At 40.1% G+C, this 21,472-nt stretch overlaps 2 protein-coding genes across 4 annotated transcripts in view; one reads left to right on the top strand and one right to left on the bottom strand.

Annotated features, from left to right (window-relative positions):
- Positions 1 to 4,482, bottom strand: part of LOC309701337 (sodium-driven chloride bicarbonate exchanger-like) — a 53,491-nt gene extending 49,009 nt beyond the window's left edge. For all 3 annotated transcript variants that reach the window (XM_082525458.1, XM_082525459.1, XM_082525461.1), the window contains exons 1-2: positions 3,849 to 4,482; positions 2,294 to 2,323 (exon numbers count right to left, since the gene is read on the bottom strand). In XM_082525458.1, the coding sequence (XP_082381584.1) occupies positions 2,294 to 2,323; positions 3,849 to 3,896 (78 nt within the window). In that variant the 5' untranslated portion in view covers positions 3,897 to 4,482. The remainder of the gene's footprint in view (positions 1 to 2,293; positions 2,324 to 3,848) is intronic.
- Positions 4,483 to 5,931: 1,449 nt separating this feature from the next.
- stk24b (serine/threonine kinase 24b) lies at positions 5,932 to 21,365 on the top strand. The gene is made up of 11 exons (XM_082525045.1): positions 5,932 to 6,723; positions 9,554 to 9,784; positions 13,479 to 13,535; positions 14,399 to 14,507; positions 14,787 to 14,944; positions 17,651 to 17,836; positions 17,922 to 18,070; positions 18,235 to 18,358; positions 18,581 to 18,649; positions 19,171 to 19,307; positions 19,406 to 21,365. The coding sequence occupies exons 1-11, from the start codon at positions 6,682 to 6,684 to the stop codon at positions 19,440 to 19,442; spliced, it is 1,299 nt and encodes a 432-aa protein (XP_082381171.1). The 5' UTR covers positions 5,932 to 6,681; the 3' UTR covers positions 19,443 to 21,365.
- Positions 21,366 to 21,472: the final 107 nt, after the last annotated feature.

The following is a 21,472-nucleotide window of genomic DNA, read 5'->3' as shown; positions in this document are numbered from 1 at the left end:
TGAAGCTGGCTACAAAGAAAGTTTCAATTTTTATATTCTAAGTTAGGCTAAACACATTCTGCTCAATTTAATTTCCAGACACTAGAGTTAGATATTCTCATATCTAAGTGTCATTAGGAATGCTTCTGCTAAACTAAAACTAAAGAAACTAAACTAAAGGAATTAAACTGAAACTATTATCTTTTTGAAATTCCTAAAAGATACGCAAAGTGTTTGAGCCACCCTGATGCCACACCAAAGACTACTTAAAAGGCCAAGTTATGCCAACAACAGTTTATAGCGGCCATCTGCTGGTCGCAGCAGATGGCCGCCACTCCATGAGCCTGGTTCTGCAAGAGGTTTCTTCCTGTTAAAGAGTTTTTCCTTCCCACCGTTGCCAAAGTGCTTACTGTTGGGTTTTTCTCTGTATGTATTATTGTAGGGTCTACCTTAGAATATAAAATGCCTTAAGGCGACTGTTTTGGTGATTTGTCGCTGTGTAAATAAAATTGAACTGAACGGAATTAAAGATGACTGATGCCTCCTGTCAAAAGCAGCATTGTATATAAGGACATTATTAGTTAAAGAATTTTTAAAATAGCCTCTATGATTTAATAAATTTGCTCTGAAATTAAGTTTTGAGTTATTCAAACACTAAGATTTGAGCTTTATCTATTTCTAATGTTACCAAAGTTTTACTTTCCATGTGAAATTATTGTATATACGTGTGAATGATAAATTTGATTTATCTTCCATTCTATCGCAGAGTTTAATTTAGTTACTGTTGTCATTACTTAATAAAACAGGGTTCTAATATTTGTATTTATTCACAATATCTTGTAATGTGAAAGTCATCAAAGTGCCCCTGTCAGTTTAGACAGGGGCACTTTGTACTTAGTCTTGTCCTCAGTTTGGCTCTTGGCCCACAGTTGCATAAACAATATTTTGTCAGAGCAAATAGCATGCACATATCAAACCTATCCTCCATGGTTTTTCTTCTCATACTCCTATATTTGGCTCATACTCTCAAAGGCATTTCACAGATATAAAGCCTTCACATAGATTATCTGTTATTATTTATTTTTGTTAACCTATTGTAGATGCCAAATGCAGGTGACGTGTGATTATTGCAACCTAAAATAGTCAACATCTGTTTAGCAAGCAATCTAATTGAAGATCTGAACCAAATACAGCTGCTATATTATTGCAGATTAACAGCTTTTTAACAGCAAAGAATGTGAGAACACCATCTGAGGCATCAGTAAATCTATCTGATCATTTACTTTTAATTACTTCCTATTGTTCTGAGAAGCACAATAGTACCAGTAAAGCAATGCAGGCCTGCATTCAATTTTATAATATCTACTCATTCATTCATTCTGCCTTAGTAAGACAGATTCGTTTGCAGTGTTGAGCTATTTTTTTTACAGTTTCTTATGCAGATGAGGGCTTCCCTCCACCCCCACAAAAAACACAATATTTGCGGTCTCTAACATTTGTTTTTTGTGAAGCTTTAGATTTCCTATAATTTTCAGTCTTAAGTTGGAAGTCTACTCAACACTTTGCACTGTCACCTCATGGCAAGAACAACACAGTTTGGATGATCTCCCCGAGCATGTGCGGGTTTTCTCTAGTTTTCTTCTCACCGTTGCTTGTGGTGTAGATGTGAGATCAATACAGGACTTAAAATACAGAGAATAGAGTGGTGTATGCATGTATGCATAACAGTGGCTTATAGTATATAGGGTTTAAAATCTTTTTCTAAAACTCTTTACCATTTATTTCAACTGCAAACTCTACACATACACCAAACACAAAATCAACATTAGTACACCCAGCTAACGTTTTGGTGTTGATTGATCATCACTATCCATTCAAGATAGCTGAAATAAAAAATAACAGTGAAACTTATGCAGATATCCAGCATGTTACCTGGCCACCTGCTTGATGTCATTCAATAACTTTTTAGTACTAGGAGGCTTTTTTATCCAAATTTTTGCATGTGATTATTTTTTCATTAAGACTAAAACAAAGCAAACAAGAAATACTTACAAAGGGGGAAACAATATATTAGACAGTTGTGTAAATCTATTCCCTGCAAGCTAGAATTGTACCCAGCAGTTTTTTCGCTGCTAACACTACTACTACTTTTTCCTACTGAGCTATACAGCCATCCCACACCAGACTGACTCTATAACCTTACAGTACCTGCCTCTTATCAGAAACCAACTGATGACTGAGGGGTTGGAGCAGTCCACTGACCATGCAAAACAATAAGAAAGTCATATAGTTTGCATTATTCTGTGTTACTCACCACTTCTTTAGTTTCTTGGGAACTTTGTTCCTGCAATTAAAAAATATATATCAGGAAATCACTTAATGGGACAAAAGCAAGACACGCAAGAACATTACTGTCAGCCAAAATGGTCTGTGAAAAACATACCTTAGCACGTAAACTTTGAGTGTAACAACTCAAAGGCAGCAGACATTGAAAACCAATAATGCATTTGAATGCAGCGCTTGCTGTTGTAAATTAAACATACTCCCATGCATGACCCTGGAAACCTGGTAACACAGTAGAACGGTACACAATTGCACTGGTTTTTTATAGCCACGTCGTTTGCTGAGAAGTCCCTGAGATTCTCACTATATTAACACCTCACATACTCATACACATCCTGATGAAACCATGACAACACTTGCTATGAGCTATGTAGGAGGAGGGATGGGGAAACAGCAATGAGCTACAATGACAGGGAAACGACTCCACTGCAATGGCACTGCGGGGAAACGGAACATCCCATCCCATACCACATCAGCCCCATCAGGCTTCACTGTACACCATAAGCTGCGGAAAACTAAGTCCTCATGTAACACAGCTACAAATAGAACAAACAATGAGAGTATTGATTTGCCTCTATTTGGTGCTTTTTTTTAAATGGTGAGCACAAAGCAGCATATTTCATATCTCCTCTGGCACTGACAGTGCTTCCAAGGCAGCTGACATTTTTTTTCTCCACACAGTCTCACCTGAATGCTAATGAGGAGAGGCTGACCGCAGAACCAGGCTGTGCCTTCAAGTGTCTCAGTGTGTTGCATGTGTTTGTTTGTGTGTAACTCTGCCATTGGGTTTGTTAATTTGCTATACTACAGATGCATGTATTCCTCAGTCAATTTTTTTTGTGCTGCATCTCTCTGTCTATAACTGTATTGACAGTAACACCTACACATGAGATAGAATATGATTACTGCACATAAATTCCTGCATGATACAGTCAATTTGCCGAATATGATATTTTCAAGTCATAAAAATCCAGTCTCTCCTGTCTCTGTCTCCTCACTGCTAGGATCAAACACTTTATGCTCATCTCACTGTATCATCTTAAGATGATGTGTACTTAAAGCAACAGCTTGGCAGTAGATTTTCATATAGATAAGAAAACTGGGTCGAGGGGGTAGCCAGCCCATATGATTTCTACACAAGAAGCAAAGAACCCATGAAATACAACTAGCCTCATCACAAATGCCTCCTGTGTGAAGGCGTTTGGATATGAAGGATGTGAACATCTTCTACTCGGATATACATGCAGTGCACAAGGGAACTGCATCCCCTATATATGATGCGCAACATCCATGTTAGTCGTGATATAGTCATGCGTCATATAGCCGGCAAAGCGTCCGAATATTGGTAATTTTGAAGCACGATTATAATGAAAATGAATCATTCATTTATCACGTGCTTGCGCCTGTCTTATTCCAAAGGGGTAAACACTGAGCACCAACAGTACATTATGATTTCAACAAGATTATCAGTTAAATTTTAAAGAACTGAACACAAATACTGCAAGTACGTGAATATTTAGCCTTACCGTTGGCAAGAGCGGCTCCATTTGAGCTCCTTGATCCGTGATGTCCATCTTTTCTTCTCCTTGGCTTCACAACAGGCAAGTCGTGATGCGCTACTCCGCCTCTGTCAAATGCGTCTCGAAAACGAGGATGGCTTTTTGTTGTAGCTGATTTGATGTCTCTTTTCTCCCTCGTATTCACCGGGTGGGTTTGATCAAATGGAGGTAGCAAAGCATTGCCGTCCTGCCCTACATAATTTACGCACGAAGGAGGGAGGTAGTGCTTCCCATTACACGCGCTCACCCCGGGACGCGGCGGTGATGAGCACACAGGCGAGTGAGCATACAGGGATTCATTTGTGAATACATATTTATAGTCATTTGTAGTCGTTAAGACACGCATAACTATGTTCGGCCAAACAGTCTATTGTTTCAATTGGATCTGTGAAAAAAACATTCAATGTATTTCAGTAGGGTGCAGTTTAAATACTGTACTGTACTGCGTACGTTATTAATATCTAGTTTAACCGCGACAGCAATCAATACAGCAATGGAGCAATGTCTGCTTGTTTGGTGTTACCCATGTGGATTTTCTCAACCACTGCGCCATACACAGGCCCCCTCCACACTGAAAACAGCCGCAGCCATTGTCATTATTTTCTTCTCATTTCAGATATAAACATATAACGCATAATATTACGTCAAATGCCCATTACCACTATCCAGAACGTCTTACACACCGGCTACAGAAATGCTCCGGTCATTCCATCATTATTTCTAGCTGCAGCACGCCATGCTGTGCCTGTGCCGGAGTTCACGTTTGACCAGGATGCCGCTGCAGTGAAGTTTATACCGGGGTGCCCTCCTCTGGTGGCCATAGAAAACCGTTGCAATTAGATTTAGCCTATATTCATAATGCAACTGTTTAATCTCACTTAAGAGTAACACAAGACAATAGCATGAACGTCAGTACTTAAGTACTTACCTAAGTAATCAATATTTAAGTTGATGGTGGCATTTAATGATGATCAGGCTACAGTGAACTGCTTTCTAAGGCCAAACCCATCAACTCTTGGATTCCTTGTCAAACTTTTGCTTGAAGCAGGGGGGAAATTGCCCCCGCCTTTTTATTTTAAGTTTTGCAACTCTTTGAACTACAAGTAAGCAAGCCTGCAGTCTGAGACTGAAATCTATTATTTGGGATATTATGAGTTCTTTAGGCTATGATGGAGTTTGATCATGCATAAATATGGCAGAAAATGAAATAAATTCTATAGGCTGATATAGGTTGAATAAGGAATATGTGGAACTCTCTTCCCCCAGATATAATAAACAGCGGTTCTGTCCAAGTCTGCATATTCACTGTAAACTGATTGTTTGTTTATTTTATCTTCTACTATGTTTTTAATTCTACTAAGCGTCCTTGGGTGTCTTGAAAGGTGGTTTTAAATAAACTGTATTAATATGGAAAACTTTGAGTTTCATCGTAAAAGGTCAGGTCTACCAAGCTGGTTTTGTTTATAGTAAATGATTAAATAAAAATAATAATTTAAGAAGAAAAAAAACAATGAAAGAAAGACGACATATTCATTTTTTTCTCGTATTCAATGATCCTTCCAAATAAGGGGCATATTACTTTTATCTTACCGTTATCTTAACATATGATCGCGTGATGAATAAATAGTAATAGTGAATAGTGAGTATATTTGTCATTACACAGATTATGCATTCAATGCCGAAAAAACTTATTAGGACTTAACATGTCTGAATTTTGACATAACGCCTTAATGGGAACATTAAAATAAGTATGTTTGCACTTTAAGGCATTTTAAGACAAGGTACTGCTATTTGGTCTTTTTTAAAAACGCTACGTTTATGAATTATTGACAGTTTTTGTTCTTTGCCGTAAAGCGGTGTTACCAGAACAGGCCAAACAGAACTTCTTAGATGAGATTCTGTGGTTTAAATATGGATCCTTTTTATTAGTATTAAACTCGCACTCAGTCATTCAAAAAAGAAAAGACAAATAAAGTCTGGGAGCCCAGGATCAATCCAGCTGCCATCAACACCTGCTAGGTGGGAGAGAAGTAAAGATGCTGCTGCTGATTCGGATCCGGATCCGCCCAGTCAGGCGTCACGGCACCGACAAGATGGCCGAGAGTACGGGACGAAAATGAGGGAGGAAACAAAAACACTGGTGACACTATCCTTGCTGTGGATGCCAGACCTGTAGAGCAGCGGGTGACGAGTTAGTGCAAAGATATAAGCTGGGTTGCTTAGAGTTTCTGTTCTGTGGGTGACATTTGCCGTATGCAGACGAATTGTAGTCCAAGCTGAGGGAACGTTTGGCAGGTCGTCTGCGTTGGCCAGGGAGCTAACCCGCTAATCATGTTAGCTAGCTGACGACACCGTTAGCTAGAGAATACGCTTTGAGAAAGTGACATCAGGTTAAATTTGAAATACACAGTCGTCGCTGCTACTTTATTACAGATATCATTTTTTCGCAAACGGTATTACTTCTACGAGTGAGAAAATTAATTTAACACACTAGCCTTCTGGTTAGTAAGCTAACATTGCGGATTTCTTCAGAGTTAGCGTTAGCAAACGTTGGTTAGCGTGCTCAGCTGTTTTGGGTGTCTTAGGTTGTTCGGATACAGAAAAAGTGCATTAGTTCGTGTGCAGGAAGGACATTTTATTGTCCTGTTTGAGAGTAACCGGGGGTATTCTGAGCAGATCTGGGTAGCTAGGTGTGCTGCAGGAGCGCTGTGGGGCATTAACGGCACCACAGCCGGGACTGTAAACACAAGTGAAACCGATCAGACCTCAGCCCTGCACTACAGAACCAGTCAGCATCACCATGGCCCATTCTCCCGTTCAGGGTAACCTGCCGGGGATGCAGGTAAGTTAAATGTCTGTGGAGTCTGTCCGCAATACGTAGTCGAGATGACTGTCAGAACAGAATTTAAATCGTTTGCCTCCCTGCTGTGAGTTTGTACTCCCACTCGGCTCAGTGAAGTGAAGCGTTTAAGTACTCTGGTACATCGCGTCAATTCGCCTCATGCTCTGGGCAGAATAAATCGGAGGTACATATTCTCTAAAAGCTACCAAAACACATAGACTTGCGTGTGCCGAGGGTAAGTTAATTAACCTTTCTGCTCCATGTGTTTTCATTGTTAGTATCACTGACAACAAGTCTACTATTTAATGACACATATTTTGAATTGCAAGAGGTAAAATTCGGATATTTCAGTCATGACTTGAAGGAAATATTGAGCTCTCACGTGCCGTTGTGCAGAGACGTGCAAGCTGGAACTTTGTTCCTGCATCTCACGTATCCTTACTGCGCCTGTAGAGCTTGTGTTGGGCAGATGACTAGAGCAGATAACTGTTCCTAATGTAAACTGCCTCACGCACCAGATTATGCTGTCTTTGCAGGCTTGTTAGTAAACACAAGATGCATATCAGAAGTAGAGAAGCTTTTGGGATTAGCCAACGGCTACCTCAGTTAATACATAGTAACTCATACTGAAAGTATACAAAGGTTAGGTTTATGTTATATGAGTCTGCACAACACTAAAGCACGCTAAATCATCGTTGTTGCCTGCCAGTCCACAATTTGGAGAAATTGTAACACATTTTACTCGCAGAGTCAATGGTTTTTTCCTTGGAAAATTGGATTTAAAGGCACCCTTTGACAGAAGGGTTCCTCCTTGTTTAAACCAGTGGCTTCATTTTTTAGTAATCTCAAAATGGACACATTGACCCTGCCTTTGCTCAGAGAGGTCAAAAAAAGAAGTTGTTTTTGTTGGTGCCTAGTCCTGTGTTTCCCACATAACAGCCTCTTGAGAATTCAGTAATTTTAGTTCACTTCCTGTGGTGTTAAAGGTTTTTTCATACCCCACTCAGATACACTCAGTGTTACTATCCACCGGCCCCACCGATACAGTTTTCAGTGAATTCACTAAGCACACTTTCAGTTTTTCCATCATAAGCACTCCAGAGTGTTAAGCTTTTCTGTGTGACTGCTCAAACGATTTAAAATCAGGCAAAAGCAGTTACTCAGTGTTAAACAGGCAGCATGTAAAACTTGTCAAAGGAAATAAGACGTACAAGAGCTGTGTATGATATCACAAAAATACCTGTACAAATTTTTACATGAGATAAATATGTCATATGGTGATATCATTAATATAGTAATGCTATGCGTTTACATTCCCTACTGTGGTCTTGTCTGAGAACCATGTGTCAGTCTCTGACAGCGGGTTAGTACCTAAAAAGGAGCTACTTAAACTGTCTCTAACAAAGCACAGCACTTTGTAAAATATGTAAGAACAGTGTTACCACAAAAGCTGGAAATGACAAATGTGTTTCACCACGTGAGGCAGAAACAGTGTTAAGTGCGACCAGGCTATGAAGGAGGAGATGCTAGCAGGACTTTAAGTATTTAAGATACAACATTCTAGATAGAAAGTATTTTTAAAGTATTACAAAAATTTTCTTGTATCATGAGCTATATCACACCCTCTACCACCTACACATACAACTGCTTGAGCTGCTCAATCATGGCAACCCATGTCAAGAAGCTCCCAATGCACATTTTTTGTGCTGATGTTGAACTTACTGAGTCAGCAGAGTGTTAGTAACTAAGCCTCAGCACTTGGCGACCCTGCTGTGCAATATTACATGCTCTGTCACTTTGTCAATCCGTTGCTGTGGTTCCTAAAGGCTTACATCTTTTAATATTAGCTCTTAGAAATTTCTTCGTGCCTAGATATTTCACTGTAACTAATGTGTTAATCACACTCAAATTCATTGAGCTCTTTAGAACAGCCGTTTGTAAAGGCAGGCTGCTTGGCTAGGTGCTTGATTTGTATACACCCGTGCATATGTGACTGAAAACATTTGAATTCAGAATGGTGTGGCCCAATACTTTTGTCTGTATAGTGTATGTATCTGTATGCTTATATACTGTATATGATATATGAGTAATGACATGAATGTATGATTCATGTTAAGTAGCCCTGATCTCCAAGTCCCCTTGAAAGCCTCATACGGGTTGATTGACTTAATCTTAGATGTTTTTACTGCAGTCAGACTTAAGTCCTCAGCGTATTAAGATTTTTAATGTGTGTTTATACATGCTGCCTCAGGCCTAGAGAGTCCAAAGCAGAGCTACAACGTTTCATTTACTAATAATCATGAGAACAGTAACTCAGCCTTTTTGAAAGTTTAATTTGGTCATTGTTTTTCTCTTCTATATGTTTTTTTTTTTTGTTTTTTTTTTGGGGGGGGGGGGTCTTTTGTTTGTTTGCTTGTTTTGTTTCAAAAAAATTAATGAAGAAAATGATGAGCGCACAGTAAACCCCAAAGGGGTAGCTCGACTAAAATGTTGCCTTCCGTTTACATTTTGGGTTTTTGTTTTTTGTTTGTTTGTTTGTTTGTTTTTAATGCTTTCTTAACCTGCATGCTGTCCAATTTTTACACTTTTCCCTTTCATTCTCCTGTGTCTTTCTTTTTGTGTACACAAACAAAAGGTGTTGCAATGAGTGAATTAATGTGTCCTGTAAGAATGGCACCCTGCTGGTGTTTCCTGTTTGTTCCCCAAGGCTGATTTCTTTTTAAACATTCCTTTCTTTTATGTTTTTTTGTTTGTTTGTTTTGTGTTTTGCTTTTTCAATCCATCTTCCCTTTCCGCCTTTGTTTTGTTTCCCCTGCCTGTCAAACATCAGAATGCTAGAGTGGACCCAGAGGAGCTGTTCACCAAGCTTGAGCGCATTGGCAAGGGTTCATTTGGTGAGGTATTCAAAGGCATCGACAACCGTACACAGAAGGTCGTGGCGATCAAGATCATAGATCTAGAGGAAGCAGAGGACGAGATCGAAGACATCCAGCAAGAGATCACTGTGCTGAGCCAGTGCGACAGCCCCTTTATCACCAAGTACTATGGCTCATACCTGAAGGTGATGTTTGTTTCTCACACAAAAGCAAGGTTGCAATCAGCAGCATACTTTCAGGTTCATACGTATTTATAAACATTTGGTCTAATTTTGGCTCTTTACACCACCGCAGTGGATTTGACATCAAACAGTCAAGATCTGATTTAATTGTAGACTTAGCTTTAGTATTCTGTTTTCAGAGAATCAAAGATGACTGTGCATGCTGGCAAAACATTTAATATTTGTATACAATTATGGTAAGAAGTGTACATATGCTTGTCACAGGCATAAATGTCATGATATTTTGTGGGGGGGTTTATTTCTTTTTGTGGGTTTTGCCAGGGTGGAATGATTATACAACATACAGCTTTAATGTGCACAAGTCAAATCTAAATCCATTTTGGATTTTCTCATCACTTGGCGTCAAAACTGTACATGGAGGTTTATACTTACACTCTCTTTAATCATTTAATTCAGTGATTTAAAACCAGTTTAATTAATGGTCCTGAAGGTTTTATAGTGTATTTTAACTTGATATGGTCAAGGCCTGTTGACGTCTTGTTAGTGAAAATGATTGACTACTGGTAATTTGTCTTTGCCAGCATCAAAAGGATTTGTTTGACAACACTCATTAGATTGACCAGTTCTTATAAGAAAAAATGTCTTGAAAAATTCAAGGAACTCTGTGAGGATCTTAAGAAGGATAATTGTAGATTTACACAAGTTGGGAGGTCTCTTGGAGCCATTTCTAAACAACTGCAGATTCAGAAACCATCAGCTGAAACTACACAAGTACAAGTTATTCAGATGTTTTCACCAGTTTGATCTTGAGGAATACTCAAAAAGTCAGCTCCAGATGAGAGGAAATTGGTTAGCATGTTCAGGGATGACATAAAGACCAAGTCTGTTAAGAAAACTCCTGGAACACCAGCCTCACTGCCCACAGTGAAGCGAGTTTGACACCGCCATGGTCTGAGAGGTTGCAGATCAAGAAAAAAGGCCCTGCTCCAAAATCGACATCTTTTGGTTTGACTGAAATTTAGTCGTCCACATGGACAAACAATTACCTTCCGGAGATATGTTTTTTGTGTTCGTCTCAGACAAGAAAAAGATTGAGCTGCTTGTCTACAATGAAAAGAGGTATAATTAGAGGAGTGGAGATGAGGCTTTCAAACCTAAAGCCTCTGTACCAGCTGTCAAGCATGGTAACAGTACCATCGTGCTAAGGCTGTTTTGCTGCCAGTTCTGCTGGTACATCGCACAAGATGGATTAAATAATGAAGCATGAAGACATCAAAGCTTTTCTGCGAAAGCATCTAGTTGAGGTGCAGCTTGCTAAGAGACATTTAACCAAATATTAGCAGGGTATAGCACCAGTTATTAAAAGTGGTTTTAAATGATTTTAAGAGAGTGTATATACCGTTGAGCCTTCATGTGTACTTTTGACCCTGCTTTGGTCGTCTTGTTTCTTTTAAAGCCATTAAATCTGTATGCTGTACAATCAGTCCAGCCTGGGAAAAGAACGATACAAACAAATCATTAAAAGCCCCAAATTACAGCGATATTTATTCCCGTGCTTGGTGTCAGAGGTGTGGACTCGAGTCATTAATTTTATGACTTTAGACTTGACTTGAAAAAATGTTCTAAGACTTGTGACTTGACTTGGACTTTTACACCAATGACCTGGGACTTGAATTGGACTTGAACCGGTTTACTTGAAGAGACTTGATATTTCACCCCAAATATAAAATGTAACACGCATATTATATAGAAAGTGTGCACCATTAATTCAATTCATTTATTCAAACCACACTCCGTACGTATATGTGCGTGAGCTGTAGCACAGCCAATCAAATTAACCAGATTTTTTTTTTTTTAAAGAAAAAAAACCCCTCGAAAATGCTGCAAGGAGTTATTTTTTTCAGGTACATAAACTATGAAGTAGTCAACAAAAAACCGAAATGCAATATGCAAAACATCCAAGCAGAGAATCACAGACAGAGATGGAACAACTTCCAACTTTGTCCAACAGTTGAAGTTGCATAAAGAACAGTAGGTGGTCCTTCTCTTTTGCTATGATGAGATAGCTGACTTCATCTAACTAGCAAATGTTGTCCAGGCTCCATTGGTGATACAGTTTTTTTTAATGTGTATGATATTTTTGTCATGCGATTTTAAAGCCGGCCCTACAAGTGCATCCAAGAATAACATGCAGCTTATCTCAGAACTGTCGTTGAAAATTATTATTGGAGCTAAGTTTAATTGAGCTGCATTTTAAAGAGATGCAATTTCACAATTTGTGTATATTTTCTAAGTTCACTATTTTGTCATGTGTTGAGAAAAACACAGATTTAAAAATCACATGGTCTAATATTTACATTTAGCATATAACTGCAACATGCTTTTTTTTTTTTAAGACTCGAAAGGACTTGAAATTCAAAGTTTCAGACTTGTGACTTTACTCGGACTTTTACACCAGTGACTTGAGACTCGACTCTGACTTGCCTGACATTACTTGAGACTTGACTTGTGACTTGAGGATAAAGACTTGAGACTTACTTGAGACTTGCAAAACAATGACTTGGTCCCACATAAGCATTTGACCACCATTATTACTGGAATGAGAATTCTGGAATCTGGAACACATGAGATGCTCTGCCAGGCCTTTACTGAGGTCGACTTTAGTTACTTCTTACATGTGTGTCTGTGCAACTTAAGTACCTGATTACATGTATTCCAAGTTACTCCTGCATTAACACAAGATGTTTAGTCGAACTTGACATTGAGCAAATTTGATGAGATATACAATGAACTTCCTTCTGCTGCCCACGTTTCCAACAAATAATCCAAAATTTAATGGGGATTAGCCTAAAAATGACTCAAGACACCCACCAGAGATGTGTTTTTAGTTGCATTTGTATGTGTGCGCATGACAACGGGGATTCTAAGGCTACATCAACACGTACTCAGGTATTTTTGAAAACGCAGATTTTTCTATGCGTTTGCACCTTTCGTCCACATGTAAACTGCGTTTTCGGTCACTGAAAACTGAGATTTTTAAAAACTCCTGCCAGCGTGGATATTTTCTAAAACTCAATTTTTGCATTTACGTGTGGACGAGGAAAACAGAGAAAACACAGCGTCAAAGGTGTGCGCCTTTTTTCACGTCACACTGTGTGCCACGTTATTGTTTTGGTGAAATTAATTTATACATTGGCGGACTTTAGACAAAATACTGTTACTGTTAATTTTACTCACTGCAGTGTTTAAATGCTTACATATACACACACAGTTACTGTTCCTCCATACATAGGACTCAGTTCTATGCACCATCTTTGTTTACTCTTTCCCACCCAGGCTTCTAGACTTCTGATTGGCCAACATTTCTACACGGTTAGGAATATATCACCATGGCATGTTCCTAGCAGTGTTTTCCTTCTTTTTTGCGTTTACGTGTGGACGGGATTTTTTTCTCTGTTCTCAAAAATACCCGTATGTGTGGACGTGGCCTAAGTATCACATTATGGTCCGAATCTAAATATCACTGCAAACTAGCTGAAGCTATAAATGCAGTGGTGTGTTCTCTGGATCCTGTAACATACTTGTCACTATGCAAAAAGTAAACTAAACTTAAAAAAGCAACTGTATATCTTTCACCCACAAATATGCCAAAGTACTCAATGTCTTCTCTTTTCATTCTTCCTGTTTACCATTCCAGGACACAAAGCTATGGATCATTATGGAATATTTAGGTGGCGGTTCAGCATTAGATTTGGTAAGTGGTTCTCTCAACCCAGTACAATAGTTGTCAAAAGAAAACCTCTGACACTCTTTCCTTTATATAGTATTGACAGTGTTTGTTCACATCTCAAGCCCAATGTGTATATGGGTCAAAATGTTGTATGTTGTCCATAGAAAATTTCTGTAAATTTGTGTTAATGAGACTGAACAACATTTTATCAGCGCTTCGAGCTTAGAAGCAGTAAAATGAGTCTGTCCTTTTTACAGGAACTGCTGGGATTGATGGCACACTACATAATTCAAAATGTACATCTACTGAAACAGCATTGTATTGCAATAGTAGTAAACAACACAAGTGTCACTATCACTGTTTATCACTGTACACAAAACCTGTATTGTCTTCACTTTTAGGACCATTTGGTATCCCCCAGGTCACACTGACTGAGGATGTATTTGGGGTTTTAAAACCTAGTCTGACATAGAACTATTAACAGTTATTGTCTTCATCTCAGTTTCAAACAGTAGAGAAAACATGTATGTTTACTGATTGCAATTAGTCTCTGTTCGAATACAATTAACAAATATGAACTCTAAAGTCCTCTGACAGCTAAAACTTTTGGTCATGTTGAGGGTGAAAGACTTCCCTGTGCTCAGATTATAATAATGTAACCTTAATTGTGTGTTTGTATCTGTGACATGTCTGTATAGACACGTCAACCTGACCCAAGACCATGTAAAGGATATAAATGTACTGGCTATAGTAGTATGTGTGCTCAGTCGTTATTTCTGGTTTTTACATGTTTCTCACAGAAAATGAGCAGTCATCTCCGTGAAGACAACTCTGCTGAAACCCACAGCTCATAGTTTTTGTTTGCTTGTTTGGTTTTTTTTCCAAAGATGGAGCCTGGAGCTCTGGATGAGACCCAGATCGCCACGATCCTAAGAGAGATCCTCAAGGGCCTGGAGTACCTGCACTCTGAGAAAAAGATCCACAGGGATATCAAAGGTAGCCAACTGACTTTGAGTGCTATAATTAGAGGACACATGTTTCAGCTGTTTAGGCTTCAGGGAGTGAACACAAATATCATGGTTTTGACACCCACTTAGTTTCTTTCATTATGATGTTGTTCACTTGAGATGAACATTGCAGCAGTTCTCTGAAAGCTATCTGACCGTTCCCTCTTTATTATAGAAATTGGTGATGTAGATAAATGGCATTAAGAGAATTGTCTGAAACAGTAGCAAGGCTGGATCACATCAGCTATCCTTCTTGTTCCTTTTGCAGCTGCCAACGTTCTGCTGTCTGAGCAAGGAGAAGTAAAGTTGGCTGATTTTGGTGTTGCCGGGCAGCTCACAGACACCCAGATCAAACGCAACACTTTTGTGGGCACCCCCTTTTGGATGGCCCCTGAGGTCATCAAACAGTCGGCCTATGATTCCAAGGTGAGTTCAGAGCCAGTTACATAGTGTACACAGCTACGTTGACTTACATTCCTCTGGCAATCTTTCAGGCTACACTCTGCTGTAAATGTAAACTTCAAAGTTTTCACGATGCTAAAATGACACAAAAAAGAAAACTGTGAATAACTTGTACATAGAGCTGTCTAAAAGCTTTCCTCGACAGCAATTGAAAACATGGTCAGTATAAATCCATTACATATATTTTTTAACAGACGCTATGAAAGACCGGTGACAATGAAAATAGCATCTTTACCAGTCATGTGGTTGTAATAGTGTTAGAGTTATGTCAGCTTAGGCTGATGCACACAGCGTAGGAAGAGCAGCCTGCAGCAGCACATGTGCTTTCAGCTGCTTTCAAAGTGACAGCTACCATGTCGAACTGGTGCCCACTTCATTGAGATTGTGCTGCATTTCATGTCCACTTTCTGCAGCAGGTGAACAGTATCTGAAAGTCATCTCCTTAAGAAATGGAATAACAGTCCTGCAAACTGGTCCTTCGTTTCATCCATTAACTGTTTGTGGAAATGGGTGTTAAGTAATTAATTATTATTGTTGTTGGTGACTGCTCTGTGCATTTCTTAAAAGGATGGTAAATGCCACATAGAACAGGAGTAACTTTCTGAAGTGGGCGCTGGCTCCCTATGAGCAGCAGAGGAAAGATGTGAGTTACCAGAGTGACTTGTGACCAAAAGGACATCAGTAATGGTTCGTCCAGCCGGCACATATAAACTCGCAAGAAGAGTCTTGGTTGTCTGTAATTAGTCTTTTAGTGGATAACAAAGTACATGTGTGGCCTTAAAATGAACTTTTTTTAGTTGTTATTTTCTTTTTTCTTTTTTTTTCGCTTTTTTTTTTCGCTTTTTTTTTTCTTTTTTTTTTCTTTTTTTACCATTGTACCATATAGGTCATTGTTATCCTTAATGAGAAACTTGTTTTACATGGAAATGCTTCCATCAGCATCTGCATCATTTTAAAATCATTTGGTACATTTGGGTTAAATCTTAGCCTGGTGCGACTCTGTGAAGCACTGTGGTCGACTATCCACTGAGCTTTAACCTCCTAAGACCCGAACTCTTCCATAGCATGCATTTTTTATTTCTCTTTGCTATTTGGGCTGATTGGGACCTGATGATGGTAAAATTGAAGAATTGTCTTTTTTTTTTTTAAACCAGATTTTTGTTTCTTTTTTTTTTTTTCCTCGCCTGTCCCATTTGGTTCTTTAGCCATCAGAATTGTTGTCTGAAGACCAACAAGGATACCCAATGGATTTACTTTGCCAAATGGATCATCGTGGCATTGCCGTATTGGTCCATTTGGTCGATCTTTGTTTTTATTATTTATTATATTTTATTTTCAGATGTTACAGACGGGACAGACATGAGTGAGAGATAGGAAAGGGAGAAAGAAAGAGGAAGGAAAGGAAAAACAGAAGGGGAGAGGGACAGTGAGAAAGGGGGGAGAAAAAAAATAAAAATCTCCTGGATCACCTGTTGAGAGAAGAATAGAAAACAAGCAAAAAAAGACAAAAAAAAAAAACAAAGCAACATACTAAACACAACACCATCGCATTAATCTAGCTAAGTGTAAACAGCAGTAAATACTAAATATTCAATGTTGTTGTGCAGCACGCAGGACAGATGTGCTTCGAAGTAGCAGCCAAGAAAGGTGTAATTTGGGTCTACGAGAAGTGAACACCCGTGTGCATACCTGTGTGGATCAGCGCGCTTGTATTCCAAAGGTTTCTCCATGTAACGATCTGCTAGGGAGTGTGGGGGGGCCACAGCCCCGTCCTCCAGGGTGTGAAGCAGGTATGGAGGAGATCAAAACTCCAGACATCCAGAGGCCCCCAGAACACAAGAGACCATGGAAGACCAACAGAGGGGCAGCCGCGCCACTGTTCCAGTAAGAGCTGAGGAGAGTCCCAGATGAGGGTTCACTCAGCAGCCGCGGAGCAGAAGCCAGGGGGAGTTGCAGTGACGCGCCCGTGAGCGCCGCCGGCCGCCAGCTGTGCCTGAGTGACCGAGCCCCAGGCCGAGAGGCCGGGGGCACCCCACCCCCGAAGGGGCCCGAGCGAGCCCCAGGCTCCAGGCCCCGATAAGCGGCCGCCAAGGAGTGAGCCGGTGTGTACCTGGACGCCCACCCCCAGACACAAAGAACCACCAACGCACCGACACCTGAGGGAGTCCGCCACCGGCAGGGGAAGTGGTGGTAGGTGGAGATAGGCCTCCAAACCTTGGAGGGCCTGAGGTGTCCCCAGAGAGGTGGCGTCTGATACCCAGCCTGACATATAGACACAGACATACAGGCACACACAGACACAAACATCCATTCCCCCCCTCATGCTCTCATATGCACTCACTCCACACTCAACCAACGTGGAGACAGACATAAAGAGACGCTGTACACATGATCACACTCCCCAAGCGTACTCTACAAACCGGGTCTAGGTACCCTTGCCCCTGGAGGGGGGAACTGCACCCAGATTTAGTTGTTATTTTCACTACTTGACCACAAATGATCTTTTTCTTTATCTAGCTTTGTGGAATTTAGTTATTTTTAGTTGTTTTTAGCTTCTTTGTCACAAAGTAAAGGATGTCCACAGCTCCACAGTCATCGGTCAGTCACTCCAAGGTATAACGAGAACTCTTACATTTAGTTTATCTTATATTTATCTTCTGTGTGTTCCAGGCTGATATCTGGTCTCTGGGCATCACTGCTATTGAGTTGGCAAAGGGTGAGCCGCCCCATTCAGATCTCCATCCAATGAAGGTTTTATTCCTCATCCCAAAGAACAATCCGCCCACACTGGAGGGCAACTACAGTAAACCACTCAAGGAATTTGTCGAGGCCTGCCTCAACAAAGAGCCTAGTTTTGTAAGTAATATTAAGTTTTGTTTTGCTGTCTGTACAGAGTTTTCAGACTGCATCACATGCTCATCTCAAAGCTTTGTTTTTACAGAGACCAACTGCCAAAGAGCTGCTGAAGCATAAGCTGATCGTCCGTCATGCGAAGAAGACGTCCTACCTGACCGAACTGGTGGACAAGTACAAAAGGTGGAAGGCAGAGCAGTCTAGAACCACAGAATCCAGTTCCGACGAGTCCGACTCGTAAGTCCAAAATGTCTTTAACTGTGAAGTGAATTTTCATTAACGAAAAAATGCATTCATCTCTGTGCTGCTTTGTTCTGATGAGCTGGAAGCACTTAACATGCATGACTTTATCACTCATCCTGATAAATGTCCAAAATCCTCTTTAATATCTGTCCAATCAGAGAGCAGGATGGCCAGGCCTCAGGTGGGAACGACTTTGGTAGTGATGATTGGATCTTCACCATCCGAGAGAAGGACCCCAAGAAGCTGCAGAATGGGGATGGCCAGTCAGGAACAACAGATCAGGTCAGCCATGAATGGATTTTTGTTTAGTTTTTAAAATTTTTTAATTTGACACTTTATCCATCTGGCTCCTTAGCCAGCTCCATTTTCCTACTTTGACGTAGTTTATCTGCAGCTTATGCGCACTTTACTGTGATAAAAAGTTGTGATGTTATTTGGGGAAATTGAGAATTTTTTGTTTTTTAATCCCCTGTAAGTGCACTTCTTTATTTTCTTTTAACACAGAAAAAAGACATTCCAAAGAGGCCTTATTCACAGAGCCTGGCCACTGTTATCTCTCCTGCATTATCTGAGGTAAGCAGCTTCATGTGGACGATCAGCTGAGTAGTTGTTCTCCTCCACAGCCATCACTTCTCACTTGGTCTGACTCGTGTAGCTGTGGTGGATTTCTGCAAACTATAGACGAGACTTGTTTTTCACACTGAATATTTTGGGAACTGTAATTTGTGTGTGACTCATTCTTTCGCTCACATAGTTTTTGGTGTTGTCCAAATGAACTTTGCTGCGTTTCCATGGTTTTCAAGCAGGGCTTCCATTGAGTAATTTCCCTTTGTCTGTTTCACTCATCTAAACATTCAAATTAATTGACTAAACTCAATCAAACAAGCAGTTTTATTTTGTTTTTACATTTTGAGTGACTGCGTTTTCAGAACATACGTGGTATATAAAGATAAACAACATGTCACCACTTCTTCCTGTTGTGCAAAATTAATGCTCAACCGTTTCTAGCTCCTTAGATGTGTAGTTTTGTATTGTGTCTTTGTGTCATTAGATTAACAAAGTGTGTGGCTCCTTCCCTGTGTTCTACCTCCCAGCTGAAGGCACGACAGGAACAGGTGAACGGGAACCCCTTGGTCCTGGATGAGCTGAAAGAGGCTATCCTGCTGGCTGAGGAGGCCTACCCTGGCATCTCTGATTCATTGGTTGCTCACATGGTGCACAGGCTCCAGAGGTAACAGCTTCCCTCAGATTTAGTGCTCAGAAGTCAGTAACTATACAAAGCAGAAGATGCCATTAATCTGTTTTATACTTGTCTCTTCTTTCTTCCAGTTTCTCCACAAGCAAGACATCCACTTCCTCCACTTAGTGATTGGTTCTGTCCCAGCCCTGCTCTCCCAAGCCCCTACCCCCCCATCCAACACCGCAGCCAGATCAGAGGGTTCAAAGTCAGGGGTGATGTCATTCAATACCAGCTGACCACATGTGACCTCTTTGTGTAGGGCGGGGTGCTAACCTGGCCTATAAAAATGACTGAACTCCAAATCAGAGGAAAAGAAGGAACCTCTGGAGAGCTTCTTTTATTCAGTAATAAGGAGAAGTTAAGGGAGCAGCAAGACCTGCTGGAAAGGCTTTGATGGGACAAACTCAGTCAGAGTGATGTCAGCGATGCTGGGCTCTGTGTACAGGAGACTTCTCCAGCCTCACACAGCAGAGTCCACAAGGAGCCAAAAAAATCTCCCCAAAATCCACAACAAGACTTCAGCCGCCCTACCCCTCCCCCACTCCCAAAGTAGGAATCATATCCTCCCCAAACCTCTGAAAGCATGCTTGATGAACCTGCAGGGTTATTATCTTAGTGTGCAAGCTGTGTGTGCGTGCGTGCGCGTGTACCTGTGACTGCGTGTTCATGTGTTCTCTCACGCAAGTAAGACTCCCTGCTTAGGCAAATTGCAGCATTCATAAGGAAACCTCAGGTAAAGTGCTTTAAGTGGAATTTGTCCTCCAATGGCGCGGGGGGTGGGGGGCCATGCTGTACATGAATACAAGTTGTCATTGCGGGAATTGAATCACTGTGTACAAAATGGTCATGCGCATTTTGTAGATACTGATAATGTTTAAAAGCAGATATTTAAAGTTACTCCAACAGTAAGAACAGAAAATGCCTTGCCTTTACAGATACACACAAATCTGTGTTCTGGCATTACATCAGTTTTCTTTGACTTATCAGTGAGTGAGATTCATCAGTGTTTTGGGGTTTTTGGGGGTTTTTTTCCAAAGTGACTTGGTTTCAATCTCACATTTCAATCACCTGCTGAATCAAACTAACTTTGTTACTAAGCTGACTTTGTTTAGTGGCAGAAGAATTTCCTTTGTTTCTTTAGTCAGGAGGAAAACTGCTACCTGTACTTACGTTTAGACAATTAAAGTCAGTTTTGAAATTTTGTAGGTCAAGATGAAGTTAGGACAATTACAAAGAGGAACCTTTAGGGGTGATCGAATGCTGATATGTGAAGTATTATTATTCCTCGGCTTGTAATTTCTCCTTAGCAGTGTTTAGAAACTCATCGTGGAGATGAGGAAAAAATGGCAAGGCCCCAAGAAGGCAATCAATCCACACAAAACTTTGCTCATGGCCAAATTAAACTATTGATCAGCACAAGCCAAGCTGCAGAATCCAATGCCATCTTTATTATCCTCACACATTTCTGTTCTCACCTCCACACCGTGCTATAGAAGTGCCATGTCTTCTTTTATGCTTTCACCAGATCTTTGTAGTATGATTTGCACCTTTTTTTTTTCTAGTTTTCAGATCAGTTTTTTTGCACTTTGAAAGTGTGTCAAGTATTTAAAGAAACCTGTAAAAAAAACAAAAATTTGCTAATAGCCATGTTTTACTATATATGTTTACTTAAGAGTTCCAGAATTTACTACTGTGCTAATGCAGCAATAATGTTGGTGAGTTGCATCAAGACGCACTTGTCAACACAGGGACTGAAAGAAATTAAGAAATATGTGATATTTTTATAACTGCAAAGAGTTAAGTATGGAAATATGGAATGCTTTATGGATATCAGCACCTGCCTCTGGCAACAACAAAAAAAAATCTGTAACTTACAGAAAAACATATGCTACGAAAATAACAAAATGTGTACATTTGGTCTCCTTTATCATAGCTGACAGTTTATAATACTGTATATAATCTTTGCTTGTGTCATTTGAGAATCCCCAAGTTAAATTTAAGCTCCTTATAAGCTTTCAAAGTGACATGAGAAATAAAGATCTAATCTAACTGAGAACATAATGGCCACATTTACTTTTCAGGAGTTGTGTTTGTAGACTGGAAACTCCTTCAACACCATTCAGGAATTTAGTTACTCCACTTCCCCTACCATTGTG

This window comes from Aulonocara stuartgranti, assembly GCF_965226115.1.
Source record: "Aulonocara stuartgranti genome assembly, chromosome: 23".
NCBI lineage: Eukaryota > Metazoa > Chordata > Actinopteri > Cichliformes > Cichlidae > Aulonocara > Aulonocara stuartgranti.
Note: the sequence above shows the minus strand (reverse complement) of the source record. Positions and strands in the feature narration are given on the sequence as shown.